Source organism: Orbicella faveolata, unplaced genomic scaffold (assembly GCF_042242905.1).
Source record: "Orbicella faveolata isolate gen_17 unplaced genomic scaffold, um_ofav_v1 contig_25, whole genome shotgun sequence".
NCBI classification, from domain to species: Eukaryota; Metazoa; Cnidaria; class Anthozoa; order Scleractinia; family Merulinidae; genus Orbicella; species Orbicella faveolata.
Window position 1 is genome coordinate 25,600,270 of NW_028301553.1, and position 22,248 is coordinate 25,622,517.

General features: G+C 39.7%; 5 protein-coding genes and 2 long non-coding RNA genes across 7 annotated transcripts in view; 4 read left to right on the forward strand and 3 right to left on the reverse strand.

Annotated features, from left to right (window-relative positions):
- The window catches only part of LOC149109651 (uncharacterized), a 143,795-nt gene that overhangs the window by 49,909 nt on the left and 71,638 nt on the right, over window positions 1-22,248 (reverse strand). The gene's annotated exons all lie outside the window — the stretch shown is intronic.
- LOC149109653 (uncharacterized) lies at window positions 673-2,439 on the reverse strand. The gene is made up of 2 exons (XM_089293738.1): window positions 2,385-2,439; window positions 673-2,057 (listed from the first exon to the last, which is right to left on the reverse strand). The coding sequence occupies exons 1-2, from the start codon at window positions 2,437-2,439 to the stop codon at window positions 673-675; spliced, it is 1,440 nt and encodes a 479-aa protein (XP_089149864.1).
- On the forward strand, window positions 2,059-4,733 carry LOC149109654 (uncharacterized). The gene is made up of 3 exons (XM_089295035.1): window positions 2,059-2,670; window positions 2,820-3,075; window positions 4,118-4,733. Exons 1-3 carry the CDS (start codon window positions 2,485-2,487, stop codon window positions 4,729-4,731), a joined length of 1,056 nt encoding a protein of 351 aa, XP_089151161.1. The 5' UTR covers window positions 2,059-2,484; the 3' UTR covers window positions 4,732-4,733.
- On the forward strand, window positions 5,091-6,225 carry LOC110044134 (uncharacterized). Its single transcript, XR_016208449.1, has 3 exons — window positions 5,091-5,207; window positions 5,591-5,677; window positions 6,205-6,225. It is a non-coding gene; the product is annotated as an uncharacterized LOC110044134 (long non-coding RNA).
- LOC149109655 (uncharacterized) lies at window positions 6,317-7,020 on the forward strand. Its single transcript, XM_089293739.1, has one exon. It carries the CDS (start codon window positions 6,317-6,319, stop codon window positions 6,971-6,973), a length of 657 nt encoding a protein of 218 aa, XP_089149865.1. The 3' UTR covers window positions 6,974-7,020.
- Window positions 6,325-9,292, forward strand: LOC149109656 (uncharacterized). Its single transcript, XM_089295036.1, has 4 exons — window positions 6,325-7,028; window positions 7,246-7,392; window positions 7,739-8,218; window positions 8,512-9,292. Exons 1-3 carry the CDS (start codon window positions 7,001-7,003, stop codon window positions 8,188-8,190), a joined length of 627 nt encoding a protein of 208 aa, XP_089151162.1. The 5' UTR covers window positions 6,325-7,000; the 3' UTR covers window positions 8,191-8,218; window positions 8,512-9,292.
- LOC149109657 (uncharacterized) lies at window positions 11,933-15,555 on the reverse strand. The gene is made up of 2 exons (XR_016208437.1): window positions 12,805-15,555; window positions 11,933-12,102 (listed from the first exon to the last, which is right to left on the reverse strand). It is a non-coding gene; the product is annotated as an uncharacterized LOC149109657 (long non-coding RNA).

The following is a 22,248-nucleotide window of genomic DNA, read 5'->3' on the forward strand; positions in this document are numbered from 1 at the left end:
AGTATAAGTTTCAAGTTTTGACGTTTTTTAACCTTAAGTACCTTTAGTCTCGGTTTTTTTATACGACAGCCTATTGTACTAAGTCCAACACGTGGCAGAGCCCCAGTTTTCAAAGTTTTTATTTCATCTTGCTTTTAGCGATAGATCTTTATAGTTCACACTCCCCCTAGCTTAGGTTTCTATTTAGCAACTTTCCTATAAGAATCTCTGGTAATTCAGTTAAGTCCTTTCCTTGCTAGTAAATTCCCACATCGCTTTCAGTGGCGCTCACGCAAGCACGTTTTTATCGCATCGTACAATTTTATTGCTTTCAAGTTTTTAGAGTGTTGTCATTTATTGTATTAGGACAGTTAGCAGTATGCGTATCTGCTTGGGATCACTGATGATTTTAATTGTATCTTTACTGAGAAGTTTGACTGGAAGTATTGTCATATCGCAGTTATGATTGGAATGTTTGCTATTATTGTTTCGTGACTCTTGTCATCTTGTAATCTTCTATTATCTAGTAATTAGCTTATTCATTACATTATATTTCAGTTTACGTTCGATTATCGTCAATTAAATCACCGTCAATCACAACTGATTTTCCGTGATCTCTGGCTTTATTCGATTAGTAAAGCATCTCCCACACACGCTAGTCTCATCGCGACAAGTTGTCTAGCAAGTGACAATTCAGCCTTTCAACAGTCGCTGTGAACCTGACGTTACACGCAAATTTGATCTGAAATTTTTGATCTTTTCTTCAAAACTTGCTTTTGAAGAGTTTGTTCTCAGAAGCCTAAGTGCTTCACCTTTTATAAAACCTTTTTTCACACCTGGAGCGTGACAGGAAGAGAAATGCGTGTATTGAAATTTCTCAGTCGGCTTGAAGTGTGTGCAGATATCAAAGATTGAATCTTTGTTAAATCTCTCGCCTTTGAAGACAGTAGTGTCTAGGAAATTTATTTCCTTCTCTGATATTTCAGCCGTGAATTTAATGGTAGGATGGTGCCTGTTTGCTTCTGAAATAAACTGATCTATTTCCTCTCTGTTTGTGTTCCACAACGAGAGCACGTCATCTATGTATCTCTTCCACTCAATGGGTTTTATCTTGCTTTTACCGATAATTTTAGATTCTACTGCGGACATAAAAATGTTCGCGAAAGCAACTGCCATTTTTGTCCCCATTGCGGTACCATGGGTTTGGAGATAGTTCCTTCCGTTGAGATGGAAGGAGTTCTCCTGAAGTATAAGTTTAAGCATGTTGCGGAGTGAATTTGTAGGAATGGGAGTGTTGTTCTTATAGAAGTCTTCGTATGCTATGCATACAGTGTTTATCCCTTCCTCTTGGGGGATATTGGTGTACAGGCTGGTAACATCCATTGAAACTAGAATCGTATTTTGTTGGACTTTCGTCCTTTCTATAAAGTTAATGAAATCTGTGGTATCTTTGAGGTACGATTTTTGCGCTTTGGCAATAGGCTGGAGGATGTGGTCTGTAAATGATGATATACGTTCTGTCGGACCTTCACAGCCCGAAATTATTGGTCTTCCAGTCGGAGTCGGTTTGTGAATCTTTGTTAGTGTGTAAAACACTGGTATGCGCGGTGGGTTAGGTGTTTGAGAAAGCCATTCTTTGGTCTTTGCGTCTATGTGACTTCCTAAATGGAGTTCATTAATTAAATCTTTGACCTTTTGTGAGGTCTCCTTCACCATTGGTGTTTCCAGGGGCATGTAGTTCTTTCTATCATCAAGTTGAGTTTGGCCCTCTGTTATCTTATCTTGTTTGTTCATAATGACCGTTGTGGATCCTTTGTCTGCCTTTTTGATAATTATTTCTGTGTTAGATTTCAAGTCTTTCAGTGCTATACGTTCTTGGTAAGGCAGGTTATTTCGTGGCTTAGTAATCTCGATCTCAGCGAGTTGTACTTTAATTTCTTCTAAATATGTTTCAAGTGCAACTGATGGTTGAACTGGAGGTTCCCAGTTCGATTTAACGTGGAAGGGGTGCTGTTCACTATCTTTGTTGTTAAGTTGAGTCGCAATACATGTAGTAGACTTCAGCCATTTACAGATCTCTTAAGAATTACGAAATCCTGAAAAATGCTCCGCATTATTCATACTGAAACGTAGAAAATTTGTGGATCTAGTGAATGTAGATTTCTTGACACCTCCATTCTTCGAACCTCAGCTCAGCGAACCGATTTATTATTAGTCTTTTCCTTCCTCTAATAGTAGCTACTGATTAGAAGTCAAAAGCTGTCATTTTAACACAAACCATTTATTACTAGTGTGACACATTAACTATGCAGAGGTAATGATAAACTTTTGGTATTTTGATATAGCGCCCCTATATGTCAGACGCCTCTATATGTCAGACGCCCCTATTTGTCAGGTAACGTTACCAACCCTTCTGTATTTTTTTCGACTATACTGCGAGGACAAGTGTTTCCAAACCATTTATGTCGCTACGTTAAGACTCCGTGTTGTCATGGGCTTCTAGTTATGGACAGCAACGAAAAAAGAAAGCTATTACCCACTGGAGCTACTCCCAAGAAGGCAGAGAAATTCCGCAAGAAAGGTCTGAGCTTAAATGAAGATGGCAGAAAGTCATCTTTGAGATCGCCCCTTTCGTCAACAAGCCGCGAAGGAAATCGCTTGTTCGCATCGTCCTCGCCAAAGGGAGTGAAGGTAAGCTGATGTTCAAGCTTGAAGAATTTTAACTAGTATGTTTTCCAGTTTTAAGCTTATTAATCATCTCCTGTCTTGCCTTTATTTGCTGAGAAATTCGAAGGTAGGAGCGAATATTCCTGACGCACGTTATCTGTTCTTACATTCAGGGTGGATGTAGATTTGTGACACGCAAAAAAGGTGTTAGGTCGCCCAACCTGTTCACCTCGATTCCCCCAAAAGTTCAGCGAAAGCCTTGGACCAGAGGCGAAGAGAGAGCTCTAGTTCAGTTTATATGCTTGCACGATGACCGAAAATCGCCTTCCTCGACTGCTTTATGGCCGAGTATGAATCCCACAGACCCCTACTGGCAAGAAGCGGCCCAGTATATTCATACCACTACTGGGAAAAGTTGTCTGAGAACTGGTAAAGAGCTACGTTCATGTGCTATAATTCTTTTCTCGAATTTTTGCTTCTGAAAAATAAGGACTAACTGATGTGTGCTTTCAACTCATTTTTACAAAATGATGTGCTGCCTTTTTGAGATACTGTTAGCTAAGCTTATGTTTTACTGTATTTTGTTACTCGCCCCCTTCAAATATGTTGATTACAGTGTATGTGAGTGTTTTGGTGTTTTGTGTCATAGAAGTATGTAAAATAAGTGTTTGTTCTTTGCAAAGCATACTGTGACAGCACTACTGATTTCGTGTGCTGCAATGCTTTGAATTTTTATTTTTTCATATATTCATGGGAAAGATTCATGTTTACATGTAGCTTTGCTTGTGAAAAATACTCCATAATGAACACATCACTGGTTTCAAGTTCATATGCCAAAAAAGTAATCATGAAATGATATTCAAATCTCATGTAACTAATTAATTATTTGATGCGGTTGAGAAAATATCATGATTTGTCAATGGCAAGCAGATCAGTTATTTGCCTCAGCCTTCACCTTCGGCAAATAATTTATCTGTGAGTTCAATAATTATCTTATCATGAGATCACCCAATTTGTTTTCTTATTTAATTACCCATGAGCAGTTTATTTTTTTGCAGCAAAACACATTTACACAGTACTATGCATGAGCATTATTATTTTCACCTCTAGGTGATTCAAGGACTCCCCTTAAAATATTTATTTATTATTATTGTTATTTGTGGAGAGTTCTTTTCGGGTTCTGTGGTTGGCTCTCGGCCTATCAAAAGGAAGATAAAAATGCATCAAATGATAATTCAAGTTACTCCCTTTTGTAGTGTACAAGTTTGTTACCTTTTTGTCATACAGTTCAAACCTTTTCCGGGCCAAGAATTTGAAGGTCTTCAAAGGATGCAAAATTGCAAACACATGATTATTTATTTAATCCACGACTGCAATGAAAAGTGGAATATTAAAAGGAATGATGGGATCTGAATGATTAGGCAGCATTAAATACTATGGCTTACTTACTAGAATGACATCTATTTTGTAGGTTCTACAGTTAGACAAAGAGTTGTGAACCACCTGAGAAAGAAGTACAGTACGCTAGAGGATGCGGAGGATGATTATGGTCTGTCAGTGGACAGTTATCTTGGTGTTACAGCACTCCCATCCAGTGATGATGAATTAGAAAATGTACATCCTGACATTCTTCAAAAGTTGGACAGCCTATCAGCAAAACAGTTGATTGCAGTTGTCAGCAAGGCACTTGCCAGTATCCCAGAAGACAAAATATTCAAACTATTAACTGACCGGTTGAAATCTTGCAATTATGAACTGTTGTCCAGATTTATCAACCAGTTTGTAGAAAAGCTGAATCCCTCCAACACAGAGAAGCTACTCGATGACATGTTTCTTGCTGCTGTTGTGCATAGGGGCATTATAAGCAATCCATTGTCCTTTGCAAGCACATCATTAAATGCAATGAAACTCTTGCAGGACAGCGGTAAACCAAACTTGATTTCCAAATGGAGCAGGTGCATCTGGGGACCTGACGGAAAGCCCAAACTGGACTTTGAAAGGATGCCATTTGGTCTGATTGAATATCAGATCGAGTTCTTCAGCTGTTCAAATGTCATGCAGGTAATTTTTCTCTTCTGGAATTGAACAGGTTTATGTGTACATTAACTTAGATCTATTTAATTACTACAAGCTGAAACAGTTAACAAGATGTCTTGATCCAAACATGCTTGATCTGAAGTTAGATCAGCAAAAATATGGATGTAGCAATTTTGTGTTTCAGAAAATACTTATACCCCTGACACAGATCATTTTGACGTAAGTGCTGCCCTTTCTTGTATACTATCACTAAGAATTTTCAGTGACCTTTATTGGGTTGGTATTGATTTATTTTCATGAATCACTCATATGTAACAATTATTGTCTTATAATGTATGTGGCGATGTTTCTTTTTAAACCTGATTGCTGAGATTTCTTTTCATTGTTTTCAGATAACATTGCCCGAGGACTACAAGTTGTGGTTGCAGACTATGGGTACAGAGTTCCCAGGGCGTTTCAAGAGACTGTTTGCTGGACCAATGTGGAGTGGAATGAAGAAAGAAGATGTAGGAAGGCCAGATAAGGTATAGCATCTCAAACCATGTTTGTTTCAAACTTTTGGCTTTGTTTCCTATCATATCACACATATAAACACTTACACTGTTAAGCTCAAGATTGATATTATCATATTGAAAATGTGACAGAGCCCCATGCCAACCAAAAATTACTAAACATTCTTATGGCTTTAGAATGATTCAAAATGATTTATCGTGTTAAACTGCAGTATGGCATTGTTTAACCGTGTCGTAGTTCTTCAAAGGAATGGTGCATGTGTGATCTGGGTTATGGTTAATACAATTCGTTCTAATTAACAATAGATATTAAAAGAGGAGTTTATTAACTTGAAGAGTGGATCTCTTTCTAAAACACTCTAAAAATCCTCACATTGTCTCTTTTGTGATCTAAGGCCAGGGTAAATGTTGCCTGTGTGAGTAAGACGACACAGTGGAGACATGACAGTGACTCACCTTTCACAATGGAACCTCGTTTGCAGGTAAAATGACTGATGTAATAGGAAAGTTATCACAATTATTGTACTTTAGCAGCTTACTAGCAACATCCGTTAAGAAATAGAAAACATGTACAGTGTTTCTATCAAGTTATAGAAACGAGTGGAAGTTTTGGAGAACAAGAAATGCTGTGTGAACATGTGCCGCAGGCGGGTGTTTCAGCACCTTTTTCGAGTTCTCCCAAACTTTCACGACTGCTTATATAACTCAATTGAAACACAGAGAACATGTTTTCTATTTCTTTTATGAAACACCACAACGAAAACAGGAAAACAACTTGTTAACTTTGATTATCAAAATGTAAATTCTCTTTGCTCATGCAATCATTACGTCAACAGCTCGTGCAAATTCTATGTTTCTAGTGAGTTATAGAGACACGATTTTTAACCAAACAGCATGAGTATTTTCTTAGGACAGTTTTTTAACATGATTATGTACATTATGTACATCATTATGTAACAACATCAATATTGATAAAACCTGGAATTTTTAATTGTGTCAACATTATCAGGGTTTGCACTTCAGATTGTGACATGTGCAAATGGGGAACATTCATTTATTTTCAAATAAATACCATTGTATGTTTGGCAAATGTTTAGAGAAATAATGGTTTGTTGTCTTAAATGCAGCTTGCTGCTCTTGATCTACTCAAGTCATCAAATCCAAATGGTCGCTTTTGGATCAAGATCGATGCAACAGACATCAAGAGTTGCATCATGGAATCCCAGAGAAAGGTTTGGGATGGGGATGAGGATCTCGGAGATGGTAAGCTGGAGGCATTAAGAGATGAATATGAGGAGAGGATGGCTGACATGCACAGGCGTAAATCAAGAAATGCAGCTGAGGTGAAAGAGGTCCTTCCAAGAGTTCTTGATGCCTTCACAGATGACATAACCTTCTTGGATAAAGGCTTTAAAGAGGCAGCAGACCACTTTGAGAAAAAAAGTAGACAGGCAAACTGCCCAGAGGAAACCCTGAAGGAAGCTAACTGGGAAGTGGTAGAGTACCAGATCCTATTGCAACAATCTCAAGAGCTACATCAGAAATTCGAAAATGCACTTGCTAGCCTTGCTGATATTACCCAAGCTGCCATTCTCCCTGCGATCCACATCCTGGCAACAAGTAGCTTTGTCTATTTGAGAAGCATCTTTGAAAAGAAAAGAACAGCAGCAACATATGTACTTGTGCTGATGCTGTCAGACGAGAGGAGAGCAAAAACACCATATGCCCTACCAGTTCGCTATGTGCCATGCAGAACTCTGAGGGATCAGTTCATTTGAGATCTGACCAAGGATCTTAAACAGGAGATGAAGAAACAGGATTTATACCTTACAGGTAAGCTGATGAAGTTGTATGAACCTTTTTCTCTCTGGGAAAAGCAGCATTATACGGCAAGCTATGACAGATTACTGGCATTATTTTTGAGGCTTATCTTTGAGTATATTTTCTACTACTTTTTACCTGAAAAAGGTAAGTTCTTTTTTTCTAGAAAATAGGTTATATGAATGGTGAAAAGTAATTTCTCTGTATGATTTTTTTTTTTTTGCCCAAGGTACTGTCACTGATGGAGAGTTCTGCTCTTTGAGGTCTCAAGGTGAGACACGGCCTTTGCATCTCTGGCAGATAATTCATGATGCTAAAGAAAGTGTCAGCAAATGCAGCAAGAAAACGCTCCTTGATAAACTTGAACTGATTGGTGGTGAGTGTTTTTTTTTTTTAAAGAATCAAAGCCAGTGTCTTGGTCAAAGACTGTTCTGAAATGTTATACTGTATTTACCTAAATATTACACTATTCTTTGATTTCTAAAACACACTACTTGTGTCCAGATGAATTCTTATTTCACTCTGATTCCGTGTAAGCTTTAAGTTGTAAGATCCCATTTCATCACTTAAACCAATATTTCAAGTAAGCAACTTTTGTTAAGGTGCTGTACGTCATCAACAATGGAAATTGCATAGATGAATAATTAATGGTAATTTGTCTTGTCTTTTTCTTCTAACATATATGAATACAATGAATTTTTTGTTTTTCCCAATTCATTTAGTTGATCCAGATGGGAAACCACTGACAAGGTTGCCAGACACAGATATACCACATGATGTTATCTCCCAGATTCATAACCTCAGATATGGTGATGAGAGAATGTCACTGGAAGATGCGGTGACCTTTGTGCGTGGCAAGCTTGTTCCAACTGGGTACAGCCCATATCCATTCAGGCGTGACACACCAGAATCACTATTGGACAAACTTCGTTCAATTGTTGCCACATTCAAATTTAGGGCAACCATTGACTACTGGAAAGAAAGAGAAGTGGACTTTTCCACTTATCTCTATATACCAGAAATTGATCCCGTGACTGGCCAGGAGAGACATGATCGTGGTGACCACAACCATCTGTTTCGTCGCGCAGCAAGCAGCATCAGACAGGGCAGAGATCCTTCTCTGAATTTTGAGGCATTTGATGATGTCCTTATGGATTCTCTCAGGCACCTTTAATATTTATTGGAAGTGATTTTTATCAAAGGTATATTTTCATTTGAAACAGTGTATTGTTGTTCTTTCAACAGCTTCTTTTTCCTAAACTGAAAGTACACTTATTCTGTTTGAGTTTTTGCTATTTAATTTGCAATTTTCTCAAGCGTGGTTCTCCTTTTTGTAAACTTGAACATACAGCATGAATTATGAGCTATGGTTGAGCTGCCATTTTAGTGCCCTAGAGATCTTTGGCTAGCCAGGGTTCACCCAAAAGTAAAATTGCTGTTAATATACATGGTATCCATTAAATGGTTTAAATATTAATCGACTGTTGATTTTCAGTGGACTTACTCACGCAGCACTCATTGGAAAGAGGAAACAATCCCTTGTTGATGCAGAAAGGCTGATATCAACTCATGTTGTTTCCTCACTTCGTCGCAGTGCACATCACCAAGAGGCTCGTCACATTGAAGTCCTAACACAGTGGCACGAAGCCGCTGATGGTAGAGGTCTCAGTCAGCTACAGCGTTGCAAGTACAACTACCAGATGCTAAACTACATCTTGGATGAATGGATGCCATGGCATGTTGAGAACTATGACTTTAGATCCATTGACATCAACAAGTTAGTACAAAATGATTGATTAATATTACTTATGTAAACTCACTTGTATAAACATCTTGAAATTTTTGAATAACTTTGGACGTAGATTTAGATAAACCAGTACCTTTTTTTGGAATGAATTGTAATAAATGTGCATGAAATATTAGATTGAATTGGAATTACATAAATCTGCACAAACAATTCAAAGTCTTGGAGAAGTGAGGCTGGAATGCCTGATGTATGAAATGTTGCTAGTCAAAGAAAAAATATCAAATTTGAACACAGAAGTGGACTCTATGTGTTTAATCCTTGAAATACTGGTTCTATTTAAAGAATAAAAAGGCATTCAATCCAATCGCAAATACAATTTTTGAGTCAATTTAATCTTTTAATTTTCAATCCAATGCCTTAAATATTGATTCAATCCAGGGGCAGGGGAGAACATTCTGCGACGCTTGGCACTTTTTGTGTATCTGAATCATCCAACAAAAAATGACGTCACATCCGGTAAAAAAGAGCGCTGAGCGACAAAGTCAAATTTGAACATGGCATAATCATTCTGTCAGTAAGTAAAATGGCAATATTTTGCAATCGGCCAGATATTCTTAACGTTTTATTTGGCCACGATAAACAAAATTTTGTCTTCTCCCTCGTCATATCAGTTTGTTTGAAGGACAGGGTAATTATTTATTCAAAAAAACACTGTTTTGAAGGCGTGTTTTTTATGAAATGTCGCCATTTCTTCCTCGCTGAATTCCACAGGAGTCATCGTTTGTGTGGAAATAATGAATTCTAGGTAAGTTGCACTCAATTCAAATATCCTATTCTCTTAGGTAGGCATCACACTAAGAAAAATGCACAATGACAGGTTTCTAGACATGGGGGAACCTTATTAACAGAAGCGCATTTTTTAAAATTTACTGTTGCCAAACACTCGAGAGTACTTGAGTGCTGTTAATCGTATCACTGCAAGAATAGACCCACACACATAACGCGCTTTGCAGAACTTTCTTGCCGATCGACACTAACACAAACTCGTGTTTGCTCATGACTCAAACTGATGCCATAAAATATGTTACGATTGGTTAAGAACCTTAAACAAGATATGTTTTCCCTAAGCAATCCCTTAATTGATAAACGCTTCATTACAGGCAGCCCTGGAACCCCTTTAAAAGAAAGCAAGAGGATTAGTTTTAACGGCGATTAAGTAATTTGGACATGTCATGGTTTTTTCTCATTTATAATCAAATTTATTTTTTCATTTCAACAGTGTTAGATGTCAGCAGTGCTAAGTTCCAATACCCCCCCACTGGGTCAAGCATGCACCTTTAATTTCTTCAAACCCTCTCATTTGCCCTGTTTGCAGACCAAGTTCCTCATCTATTAATCCCTGTCATATTGGCAACCCATTTTGAAAGGTTACTAAAAAATTGTGCATTATATTTCAGTGTGCTTTCTCTTTGTAATCTTACATCAAGATATTTCAATCCCTAAGGAAATGAGAGAACACTAGCAATACTGACAATTTTCAGTAATTCATCACTGTTTCAATATGCCATCTAAACAAATTGTTCGTAAACAGTAGTGAAATTTCATGCCCCTACACCTAGCCATAAAAGGAAGTCTGGGAACAGGCAGTAGCAACAGTGACACTGCCAGGCTGGTGAATTTTACAAGCTAATGAACTCATGTCTAACAATGATGAGTGATGATGACGCATGGTGCAGTGAAACTGAGGAATCAGACTGTGAGTAACATTGATAGAGTCAGTGTCGTGAGAGTGATGCTAAATTCTGTGAACTTGGACCAGATCAGCAAAGAAGAGGTTTTGTACTAGAAATTGATGGAGAGCAACAAGTTTGTGCTAAAAAACTGAAGAAGCTGGCTCAGACCAGTCTTAAAGCCAGCTTCTACTTACAGTACTTGTCAAGAGTTCCTGACTTGTGTATGTGGGAAGGCTCTCTGTAATGACTTATATGGGGAGGCTCAGCTCACGATGAGTACCTTTTTCAGGCTTCAGGTATAAAATGATAGGGATTTCACAAGTTGAGGGGTATGAAAGGGTAGGAAAATCTGTCATTTAGGGATTCCATTCTTCTGGTTCTAAAATGTTGTTGAAAAGCTCTCATTTACTCTCCTCAGCCAGAATGAAGAGATTCTATAATATTATTTATTAACTTCTTTCCAAGGGAATAGAAAAGGGATGCAGTATTCTTAAATAGGTTTGTTAAAGGGGTACATTTACCCTTTTGCAATGTAAGGTCAACAAAAGAGGTGCCATTTCTATCAAAATGGTACAAATGTATACAAAAGGGTAAGGCCTAATGGACCTTGGGATAACTTAGGCCTTTCCATTTAAAACTTTGTAGAATACCCCTTCCCCCCCCCCTCCCAGTTTGTGAAACAAAGAAGTTCAAATTATTGTTTTGTGAAAAAAGGCAATTATTAAAAAACAAAACAGTGCCAAGAGGTTAAGTGATTGTCCATGCAAGTTTCCATTTGTATTTTGAATTAAAATGGGTATAACATCATCCTCAAGTGTACTATGCAGCTTCACAGAGAGGCCCAAACTGATAATGAAAACATATGTTTTAACACTTAAAATTCTGAAATTCTGAAAAGGTCCCCACCTCCCCCCCACCCACTCACCCCCCCAAAATATTCAAATTTTATATACAAATCACTTTTTTATCTTGAAAATGGTCTCAGAGACAACAAAACATTTTTATGGCTAGCTAAACTACTTATTAGGAAAATAAAAATGTTCAAGGAAAAAATGAACAGGAAGAAACAACAACAAATTAACTATTTTTTTTCAGAAGAGCTACTACTTGTATATTTTTTTAACTTACATGTAGGTCAACATAATTTGTTTTCACAATTTACCACCAAAGAAAACACCACAGAAAGGAGAACTATAGTTGTGGCATCTGAGCTACATTTTTAAATGGAAACATTTCCCATAAAAAATTTCCAAATTATATTCTTACCAGTACAACAACACACCAACTATATTTTGCAGAGAAGTATACTTAATTAATAAAATTGATGTAGTGAAATTTTCTATTTAATTTTTGTACACCTGATCTCACAGAGTGCAACCTTTGGTTTAACTGGTTCACTTTACCGCTAAGGAATAATTAAATAAATCACACCAGAGTGGCTTTGTATCTTTATTATAATTCTCATTATCAGTAGAGAAATCACACTTGTACACTGGTCCACTGATCAATACTCTTACGTGTATGTTAAACATGGGAAAGCAGGTTGCATCATCTAAATCATAACATTGTATGCCTGTGTGGGGTGTATATGCCAGGAAGTAACCACCTAAGAAAAGACAAACATAAATTATGTCATTGTTTCAATGACTCACCCTAAGTGGGTATTATGCTCATTACCACCTTAATAAACAAGATATATTAAAGTATAATTTTTACCTCCGCTTTAAACTTTTCAAACCTACAGTTTGTTTTCACTTTCAGAGAGGTTCTTAAATTCACAAGCACACCACCCACCCCCCTCAGCCCCGATTCCTACTCTCCCATAGCCAGGATCCCATTTCAACCCTCCAATAAATCAGTAATTTTTTTTCTAATTTTGGTCTGACTTAGATTCATCTCCACTCAGCCATGAAAGCAATGGTGGTAGATTTCTGTATATTTGTTGGTCTAGTTCACTATTGTTCTCAGATTCCCACCTCCCTTTTGACAGAATTAAATTCTGTTAAAAAATAAACTACAGTAGTTTAATCAAATTAATGCAGAGGCAAACATTGAACCAGAAACTTACTATAATTTTGGTATGAATGATACCAAAGTATAACTTACATAATTAATATCACATCTTTTCTATTGTAATTTAAGACAGTGCAACTACTAATAGATTGACCCCAAAAACCTAAAAACATGACTTTAGAAACACAGGTAAGTGAGAATATTGCCAGTTTTGCTTTTGCCACCAAGCACTCTGCTTTTAAAAAAAAATACATGGAAGATAATGACAAAGCAATAACAAAACCAGCCAACCAACCTCTGGCAATTCAGTAAACACACCAAATTCCCCTTCAAAATTCTCTTCAACACCTTACAGTACATGTAAATGTCAGCAGCATAAATTCAACTCAATGATTTGGCATGCTGCTATCATCAAATGTTTACCCCTTGATTCAGAATTTTTAGGAGTATCAAATAGAATTCCGCTATAGATTACAAATGCTGTTTACCTTAACAAATATTTGCATTAATTCTGGAGATATTTAAGCTTAAAATGTGTAAAATATATGCAAATGAGAGGACTGATGATGTCATACACCAAACCCAATATTACATCAAGTGCAGACCATATATACAGCAGAGATCATTGAAACTTGGTAGCCTTATAGTTCTACAGGCAACAGACTAATATGGCTATAAAAATATGTTCCCAATTGGCAACTCAATCGTTTCCAGTCCCCTCTAACCCAATTTCAATAATGCAGTGATTTTCAGCTTGAAAAACATTAATCAAGGCCATGAGGTGGCCAGAAAAGCCTAGAATATCAGGGAAGGTCTGAAATGCAGTCTGTTGCCATGGTAACAAAACTGTTAAGCTCATATTATGTAGCACATCTGCAAATTGCATCGTAATAGCACTGTCCCCACTGGAGCCCATGGTTCAGTAGTTTACTTGGACAATAAATTTCATAACTTTCCTGGGGGACTGGATGATCTAACTGGTATGTGGGAGACTCCCAGAATATTTGCAAGAATGTATGACTATCTCTTCACAGGTATTCATTAATAAATAAATAAATAAATAAATAGATAAATAAATAAATAGATAAATAAATAAATAAATAGACACTAACACTACTAACATGATTGAGTTTGGAAAATATATAATTATATTTTTAGTCTATGATATTTTGAAAAACTCCCCTCTCCCATCTAAGATGCTGATCTTCTTTAATTTGGTACTTGAAATTGATAACAAGGATGCTACACCTTGGCAACTCGTTGGCCAGTATATGTTGCACAGTCTTCACATCAGATAATGGGTCTGTACATATTATTTATGTATTTATTAACAGAGATCTCCCATCCCATCCCTATGGAAATTCCAATTGTTATTAATACTTTTCTTTAAAAAGTTTGGCTTTTGAGACCCTCTCCATCCCTGGAATTTCCAATAATCTCCTTGGGGTGGGTATGGACATTTTCTAGAACCACACAATAAAACAAATAAACAAACTTTAAGATAAAATGTTGAAGTATAAGTCAGTGGGACATATATACATTGATCAACTTATAAAGACATGATTGATCATTGCAACGTACTATACACAACTTAAGCAAAGGTGAAATTATAGCCTGAAAAAAAAATTAGGTGTGAACTGGATTCTAACCCATGACCTCTGTGATACTGGTGCGATAACTTAATTAATTAAAGTTCTATGCTACAACATACCAAACTGCTAATTTATTATGAAGTGACACAGCTAAAGGAGATTTGTCAAGAAATCAACTTTTTTGTGAATTCTAAGATCAATATAAGTCTTCTAAATTTAAGATTATTATACCTAACAAAAAACATACAGTAGGGCACTGCACTGTGTGCTCTCTCTACACACTCTTCCAGGCAGGATAGTAATACATATACATGTACTTTTTTTTTTTGTTTGGAATATACTGTTACTGCATGGTCATACAAGAGGTACTAGTTGCTGCTGAGTAGTCTTAAAATAAGTGAACTAAGTGTGACAAAATATAATGTATATTAAATCTGCACCAGTTCAGTATAATTTAATACCAAATTTTAATCAGCCGCAAAAAAAAATTGTTAGCACCTGATATTACATGTACTTTGTGAAGGCTTCTGGAGGGGTTATACTTTTATAAAGTACCTGGCAGCAAGTACTATTTTGATTTACTAAAGCAAGACTGTAGTAACTGCTAAGAAAATGTGTTTTGTACATCCCAGAAAAATTGGGTGGGGGTCAGTGCAGCCCTCTTCCCAAAAGTTAAACTCTTAACCTATTTATGATCAAAATCTGTGATTTTCCCTACCCCATTTATGACTGTTGCGACTGGTACAGTTGCCCTAAACATAAGTTTTGAAGGACTTTTGTTGATGGTCTTATCAATAATGATGAAAATTGAGATAGCTTATTCTAAAAAACATAACAAATTTAAGACTAGAGGGCAAAAGCCTTACCCTAGAGTATTTATGACCAAAACAACTGAATGACCATACCCTTTGGGGCTGCACAGCTGTATATAGCACATAGAGGAGAGTTCCCCCCCCCCCCTACCACTGGAGCAGGAATCAAAATATTATTGCCTTGATGACATAATAAAGATAAAATCTCAAAATGATCAAGAGTTACATATATGCATGGGACTTCACTAACAAAATGATGCCTGTTGCTTGCTGTAAATTGTATATAAATTACTCCTACAATGTGCCAGAATTCTGTTAATCTGGTCACCAACAGGTCACAAAAATCTGACTGTATAATTAATAAATAAGAAGATGACCGACTGGGCTTTTGTTTGAGCCAGAATAGAGTGGCCATAATAACTAGGTGGCTGTGTTAACGGGGGTGGCCGTATGGTGAGGTACATTCCACAGTAGTGATAAAGATGACAGTCTCAAACACCAGTACCCATAAAGATTTTGGACAGTATATTTTGCATAATCAGTTGGGAAAATGGAAATAAAATAGAATAGCTCTTGTGTACCAGAGACAACCCTTTCCCCGAGTTACCCTAGCAGAGCTAACTTTTCACTTATTTCTTTGCAAAATTCAACCAACCGTTTACACGAGGATGACGAACCAGACTTGGGGGCGAGACAATTCAGGTGGGCAAGTTGACTCGCCTTGGCAGCTAAAGTAACCAACAACTTTTCTTTGAGTATACATAAACACTTTGGCTCACCTAACTGGAACAACTCTCGGCATGGTGAGTGTCACGTAATGCCTAGATTTAAGATTTAAAGCAGCAATTTGTATCAAAGAAGAGAAAATTAACTCGGCAAAACCCACTGTGATCAAATGAGTGAGGGAAACTTAAACAAAAAGGGATAGTTGCACATTTGATTATTCCATAAGAGTTATGAATAATCATGCAAGGTCAACTTTTACTCAGCCTACAGGGGCTACATTTTCTCATACAAACACTTGATAAAGTTGCCTCAGGGGGAGGGTTATCCCGGGTACCCGAGACCATACAAATGGGACCTGTGTTGCCTCAAAGAACACCCCCACGATTTTCAAAGGGGAAGGTCCATAAACAGGACCTTAACTTAGGGCAGCTTCAATGGCAGATTCCCTCTGATGGCTTGGATTTGAATAATTGATTTAATTACTTTAAAAGAGGACTAGAACTTAAAAATCTTGCTCGAATTTCGATCCAGCGAGGCATAAGCTTCTATGCCGTGAATCAAGTTTTTACTGGGCGTTTTAAAAGCACTCACCGAAGAGAAAGAGACTGATGATCCCAAACTACCGATACATATGTACTGTATCTTACTGAAAACAACAATCTTCAACGAAAGATGTAGGAATGTGGGATACTGACCTTCAGCATGCGATCCAGCTTGTCTCTTCTACCAATACACGTGAGCCAAGAGCAACAAAAGCTCTGGTGACAGCGACTTTCGGAGCTAAACGGCTTCTGTTAATTATGTTCCCGTAGTACACAGTGCAAATGTTACAAGTAGAACGTGAGGGACTGGGCCCAGCCCCAGGTTACTTATTATTATGGGATCGAAAATCCCACGCGTTGGCGAGAATAAAAACGAAACGAGGATCGATGAGAAAACGTGTTGTCATTGTAGTTTTGTAGTAGTTCCTGTGCGAGATTGAGTAGAGTGTAACATTTGGTGACCCCGACGTGACAAAGAAACCATCGAAATGTCTATAGAAGTCGTCGAAGAGATCCAGATAGAGGTGAGAACCGCAATTTGTCAGCTTAGCGAAGCGAGTCTTCGAGAAATCTGTGCGGGGCTACATATCGAAGTTAAAGAGACGGATACGGGACGTCTGGCGTTAATACGAATCCTAACGAAATATTTAGACGCCGAAGAACTCGGAACTGAAGCACTAACGAATCTCAGAGAAACAATTAAAGAAAAGAAACCGGCAACGAAGGACGCAAAGAGTGAACAAGGGGGTGGTGTGAAAACCGAACATGTGGATCAGAAGTCTGCTGTCAAGTCAAGCACAAATGCAGTTACGCCTAAAGAAACCACAGCGATTCCACCGTTCAGGAAGGAATTTAAAATATCGGGACAGATTGGAGATTCACGTCAGAAAGATCGCTTGAGCTTTACCAGTCTTGCTCACCAAATTAACGCTGGATTGGAACGGGGCTATAAAGAAGAAGAAATTGTCGAGGCCGTTATTCGAGCCATCAATCCAGGCCTTAGATTGAGGAGCTACTTGGAAGGTAAGCCCGATCTAGATCTTGCCAGATTACGTAAAATACTCCGGTCACATTACCAAGAAAGGGGGGCTACGGAAATGTATCAGCTGCTCAGTTCGGCAGTACAGGAAGCTGGGGAGACCCCTCAGGACTTTCTTGTTCGCCTCCTTGATCTAAAGCAGAAAGTACTGTTTGCATCTCAAGAAGCAGGATCTGATTTGAAGTATGACCCAAAGCTGGTACAGTGCATGTTTCTGCATTCATTATTAACTGGGTTACGGAATGATAACATTAAAATGGAGATAAAACCATGCCTGCAAAACACCCAAGTGGAAGATGAAGAACTTTTTGAGAAATTGAATGCAGCAGTTAGTAATGAAACAGAAAGAATGCAGAAGCTTGGTTCCCGTCATGATCAGCTCACAAACCGAACCCCCACACAGCTTGTAGCTCAATTGGCCACCCATGACGACAGCCATGCCTCAGTTGAAGGTAAAACCCCAGAAAAGCCACCAAAAGTTAACCTTCTTACTGAAGTTAGAGAGTTGAAAGCGGAATTGGCTGCTATCCGGGGGGGCATGGAACAACAAAGCCGCGCTAGCCCTCACCCACAGTACAACCCTGTAGAGCAAGGGAGGGTTCGCCCTAGAGGGTGCTGGAATTGTGAAAGACAAGGAAGGGGTTTCCGTTGCAACCATTGTTTCAACTGTGGTGATGTCGGCCACTTCAGTTACCAATGCCTAAGGTCAAGCCGAAGGGGCTATAACTCAGTAAGCCCCCAGGGAAACAGACAAGGGTTGCCCCCACGGGACAAGGAGCAGCCCCCCCGATTCATGAGCAGTCCCAACAATGCATGAACTGTGGAAAGAGGGAGGATTGGGCACATCAATACTTGCGGTGTTCACAGTGCCATACTAGCCACTATTGTTCAAAAGTTTGTCAAAGGGAACATTGGGAGAAGCATAAGAAACTATGTCAAGCCATTAGCGAAGTTGAACTGAGGGAAAGGGCAAGTGTTGAAACATTGAAAACGTCGTTCAGTTCCCACCTAACCCCGAGACAACGCTCTAAACTCACCAAATTAGTGGGAAGAAAATGTGTGGTTTCCTGCTTGATTCAAGGGGAAAAGGTGGATGCCCTGTGGGATACCGGAGCTCAAGTTTGTGTTGTGTCCAAACATTGGAAAGAAATTAACCTACCAAACGAGCCAGTAAGAGACATAAGCGAGTTATTGGGGGAAGATGGATTAAATCTCCAGGCCGTGAACGGTACAAAAATCGCATATGATGGCTGGATTGAGGTAGAGTTCCAGTTGGTTGGGGAGGACGGGTACTCGGAGCCATTGACCGTACCCATACTAATAGGAAGTGAAGGTAATCAGGAGTATCCCATCATCGGCTTTAATGTCATTGAAGAGGTCATTAAGGGGAGTAGTAGCCCCAACACAACCAGCCTATTGCCCCGAATAGTGAATGACTCGTTCCCATCTGTGAAAGAGGGCGAAGCAAGAGCGCTGGTTAATTTCATCCAAAGTATGGATGATGAAGCTGACACCGGTATGCTCAGAGTCGGCAGACAAGACATACGTGTCCCACCAGGAGAGACTCTGAGAGTCAAATGTCAGGTACACTTTGGACCATTAGAAGAAGATTTGCCTGTTGTGTTTGAGCCCAAAGAGGAAGGGGCGTGGCCTGAGGGGCTAGAAGTTCAGGGCTGTCTCCACCGAATCTCCCCGAGGTCTTCGAGCCGAATGTATGTTCCAGTATGCAACAACACCGAACGAGAGATGACCTTACGTAGGCGGACAGAACTGGGCACTATACAGTTAGTGCAGTCCGTCACGCCACTGCCAGTCGAAGCTGAACAGAAACAAGAGAAAGAGGAAGGTGAAACTTGGAGTGAGGCAACCAGTTATGAGTGGGAGCCAAGTCAGCCCGAACAAAGTAAAGCAAAGTGGACTCCCCCAGTTGACTTGAGCCATTTGTCAAGTGAGCAACGGGTGATTGTCGAGGAGATGTTGAGGGAAGAATCCGGGGCCTTCGCTATAGATGATGGTGACATTGGATGTGCCGAACATTTGAAATTGGAAATCAACCTGAGAGATGACGTCCCAGTACAAAAAACACACAATTCAATTCCAAAGCCCTTGTACGAAGAGGTAAAGTCACACTTGCAGGATATGATCAATCGTGGTTGGATAAGCAACTCAAAGTCACCCTACTCTTCCCCAGTGGTGTGTGTGAGAAAAAAAGACGGCAGTCTGAGACTATGTGTTGACTATAGGCAGTTAAACAGCAAAACTGAGGATGACCGCCAGCCCATCCCTCGCATCCAAGACATCCTGAATAGTCTCAGTGGGAACACTTACTTTTCAGTGTTAGACCAAGGAAAGGCATATCATCAAGGATTCGTAGCAGAAGAACACCGACATCTAACAGCGTTCATCACCCCCCGGGGTTTATACCAGTGGAACCGGATTCCTTTTGGCCTTAAAAATGCACCGGCAGCTTACCAGAGGTACATGGAGAAATGCCTAGAAGGTCTCCGCGATGAAATATGTATTCCATATCTTGATGATGTCCTGGTGTACAGTAGAACATTTTCTGAGCATGTAGACAATGTGCGAAAAGTACTTAAACGTTTGCAGGAGTATGGTATCAAGCTGAAGCCAAAGAAATGTGAGTTGTTTAAGCCCCGTGTTCGTTACTTAGGCAGAATAGTCTCAGCAGATGGCTACACGATGGACTCAGCAGACGTTGCAGCAGTGGCAGCCCTTAAGGAAACTAAACCAAGAACTGTTGGTGAATTGCGCAAACTCCTGGGTTTCATAAGCTATTACCGCCAATATATTCGCGACTTCTCCAGATTAGCCAAACCCCTTTATGACCTACTTTCAGTTAAAGAATGCAGTGACCAGCCCAGCAGAGCTAAAGGACAGAAAGAGCACCCCAAGTGGAAGTTGCCGACATCGAAAGGACAATCGTCATCAAATCACAAAATCCCGTGGAATGAAAGACACCAAGAGCGATTAAACTTCCTAATTGAACTTCTTATGCAGCCAGGGGTAATGGCTTACCCTGACTTTGAACGACCATTTGTACTGCACACGGATGCCTCAAGCGAAGGACTTGGGGCGGTGCTCTACCAAGAACAAGGGGGGAAATTGAGAGTTGTTGGCTATGGCTCAAGGACATTGACGCCCGCGGAACGGAACTACCACTTGCACTCAGGAAAGTTAGAATTCTTGGCCCTAAAGTGGGCAATTACTGACAAATTCAGGGATTACTTATTCTATGCTCCATCCTTCGCTGTTTTCACTGACAATAACCCGTTAACGTATGTGATGTCATCAGCAAAGTTGAATGCCACGGGGCATCGGTGGGTGGCCGAGTTAGCGGATTATAACTTTACAATCAAGTACCGACCGGGCAAGACTAATGTTGACGCGGATGTTCTGTCAAGAATCCCATTGGACATAGACAAGTATATGAGCGATTGTACAGAGGAAGTACCCAAAGATGTCCTTGAAGCAACCGTGGAAGCAGTTAGGGAACAGGCAAAAGGCACAATCCCATGGGTTACGGCAATTGCCGCAGACTTGACAACTCCTGAACCGACATTAAAGGATCTGAATCTAAAACCCTTCAGCCCTAGTGAAATCAAGGAGGCACAGCACTCGGATAGTGCTATATGCCGCGTGCTTTACTACAAGACACACGGGATCAAACCGGGTGGTGGCCAACTGAAGAATGAACCCCATGGAGTTACCAACCTTATGAGAGAATGGAAGAAACTGGAAGTTGATGAACATGGTATCCTGCGACGAAGAACAAGCCCTAAGATACAATTAGTTCTGCCACACAACTTCATCCCAGTGGTACTTAAAGAACTACACACAGAGATGGGACACCTTGGAGTGGAGAGAGTCGCAGAACTTGCAAGGTCCCGCTTCTACTGGCCACATATGTACCGTGACATAGAGTATTTTGTGACACAACGTTGCAGATGCATCAAACAGAAGAAACCAAACACAGTCACGAAAGTACCTATGATGCACCTGATGACATCAGCACCCTTTGAAGTAGTTTCCATTGATTTTCTGCATCTGGACAAGAGCAAAGGTGGATATGAATATGTACTGCTGATTGTTGATAACTTTACCAAATATGCCCAAGCCTATGCAACGCGCAACAAGACGGCCCGCACTGCCGCTGAGAAGATCTACAATGAGTTTATCCCAAGGTTCGGTTTCCCAGCACGAATACATCACGACCAAGGTGGTGAGTTTGAAAACAAATTGTTCCACAACCTAGAACGTCTCAGTGGAGTTGCCAGCTCGCGAACCACTCCATACCACCCACAGGGCAATGGCCAGGTAGAACGCATGAACCGAACGTTACTCTCGATGCTAAGGACCCTCCCGGAGGAAAAGAAATCGAACTGGAAAGATTCTTTAAACAAGCTTATACATGCGTACAACTGCACAAGACACGAAACGACTGGGTTCTCACCATTTTACCTGATGTTTGGCCGTTCCCCACGATTACCAGTTGATTTGCTGTTTGACCTAGACAACGACCTTCAACAGGGTGATTACCAGGACTATGTAAAGACGTGGCAAGCAGATATGAGACGGGCCTACGACCTAGCATCTAGGAACACCCAGAAATCGTCAGCCAGGAGTAAAGTGTATTACGACAAGAAGGCTTCCGCAGCAGTCCTACTCCCCGGCGACCGCGTACTTGTTAGAAACCTTTCAGAAAGGGGAGGACCTGGAAAGCTCCGTTCACACTGGGAAGAGCAAATTTATGTAGTTGAGGAACGCATATCTGATAGTCCAGTCTATCGAGTAAAGCCAGAACTTGGCCGTGGGAAACAACGAGTGTTACACCGTAACTTGCTACTTCCTTGTGATGCTTTACCACTGCCTAAACCAACGAGAGCATCATCCAAGACCACCCAACTAAGACCTAGAGTGCCACCTCAGCCTGAAGACATTGGAGAGAGTTCCGATGATGAATATGAGATGAACACACTGTCCTCTCCAGTCACCCATGAAATAGCCTTT

Excerpts from the sequence above, each read along its gene's own strand:
- LOC149109655 (XM_089293739.1), top strand. The coding sequence starts at position 6,317 with ATGCAGCTTGCTGCTCTTGATCTACTCAAGTCATCAAATCCAAATGGT.
- LOC149109654 (XM_089295035.1), top strand. The coding sequence starts at position 2,485 with ATGGACAGCAACGAAAAAAGAAAGCTATTACCCACTGGAGCTACTCCC. Across the intron at positions 2,671-2,819 it reads CCTCGCCAAAGGGAGTGAAG|GGTGGATGTAGATTTGTGAC; the intron begins GTAAGCTGATGT and ends TCTTACATTCAG. Across the intron at positions 3,076-4,117 it reads GAAAAGTTGTCTGAGAACTG|GTTCTACAGTTAGACAAAGA; the intron begins GTAAAGAGCTAC and ends TCTATTTTGTAG.
- LOC149109656 (XM_089295036.1), top strand. The coding sequence starts at position 7,001 with ATGAAGAAACAGGATTTATACCTTACAG. Across the intron at positions 7,029-7,245 it reads ACAGGATTTATACCTTACAG|GTACTGTCACTGATGGAGAG; the intron begins GTAAGCTGATGA and ends TTTTTGCCCAAG. Across the intron at positions 7,393-7,738 it reads TAAACTTGAACTGATTGGTG|TTGATCCAGATGGGAAACCA; the intron begins GTGAGTGTTTTT and ends CAATTCATTTAG.
- LOC149109653 (XM_089293738.1), bottom strand. The coding sequence starts at position 2,439 with ATGGTTTGGAAACACTTGTCCTCGCAGTATAGTCGAAAAAAATACAGA. Across the intron at positions 2,058-2,384 it reads AAAAAAATACAGAAGGGTTG|AGATCTGTAAATGGCTGAAG; the intron begins GTAACGTTACCT and ends GTAATTCTTAAG.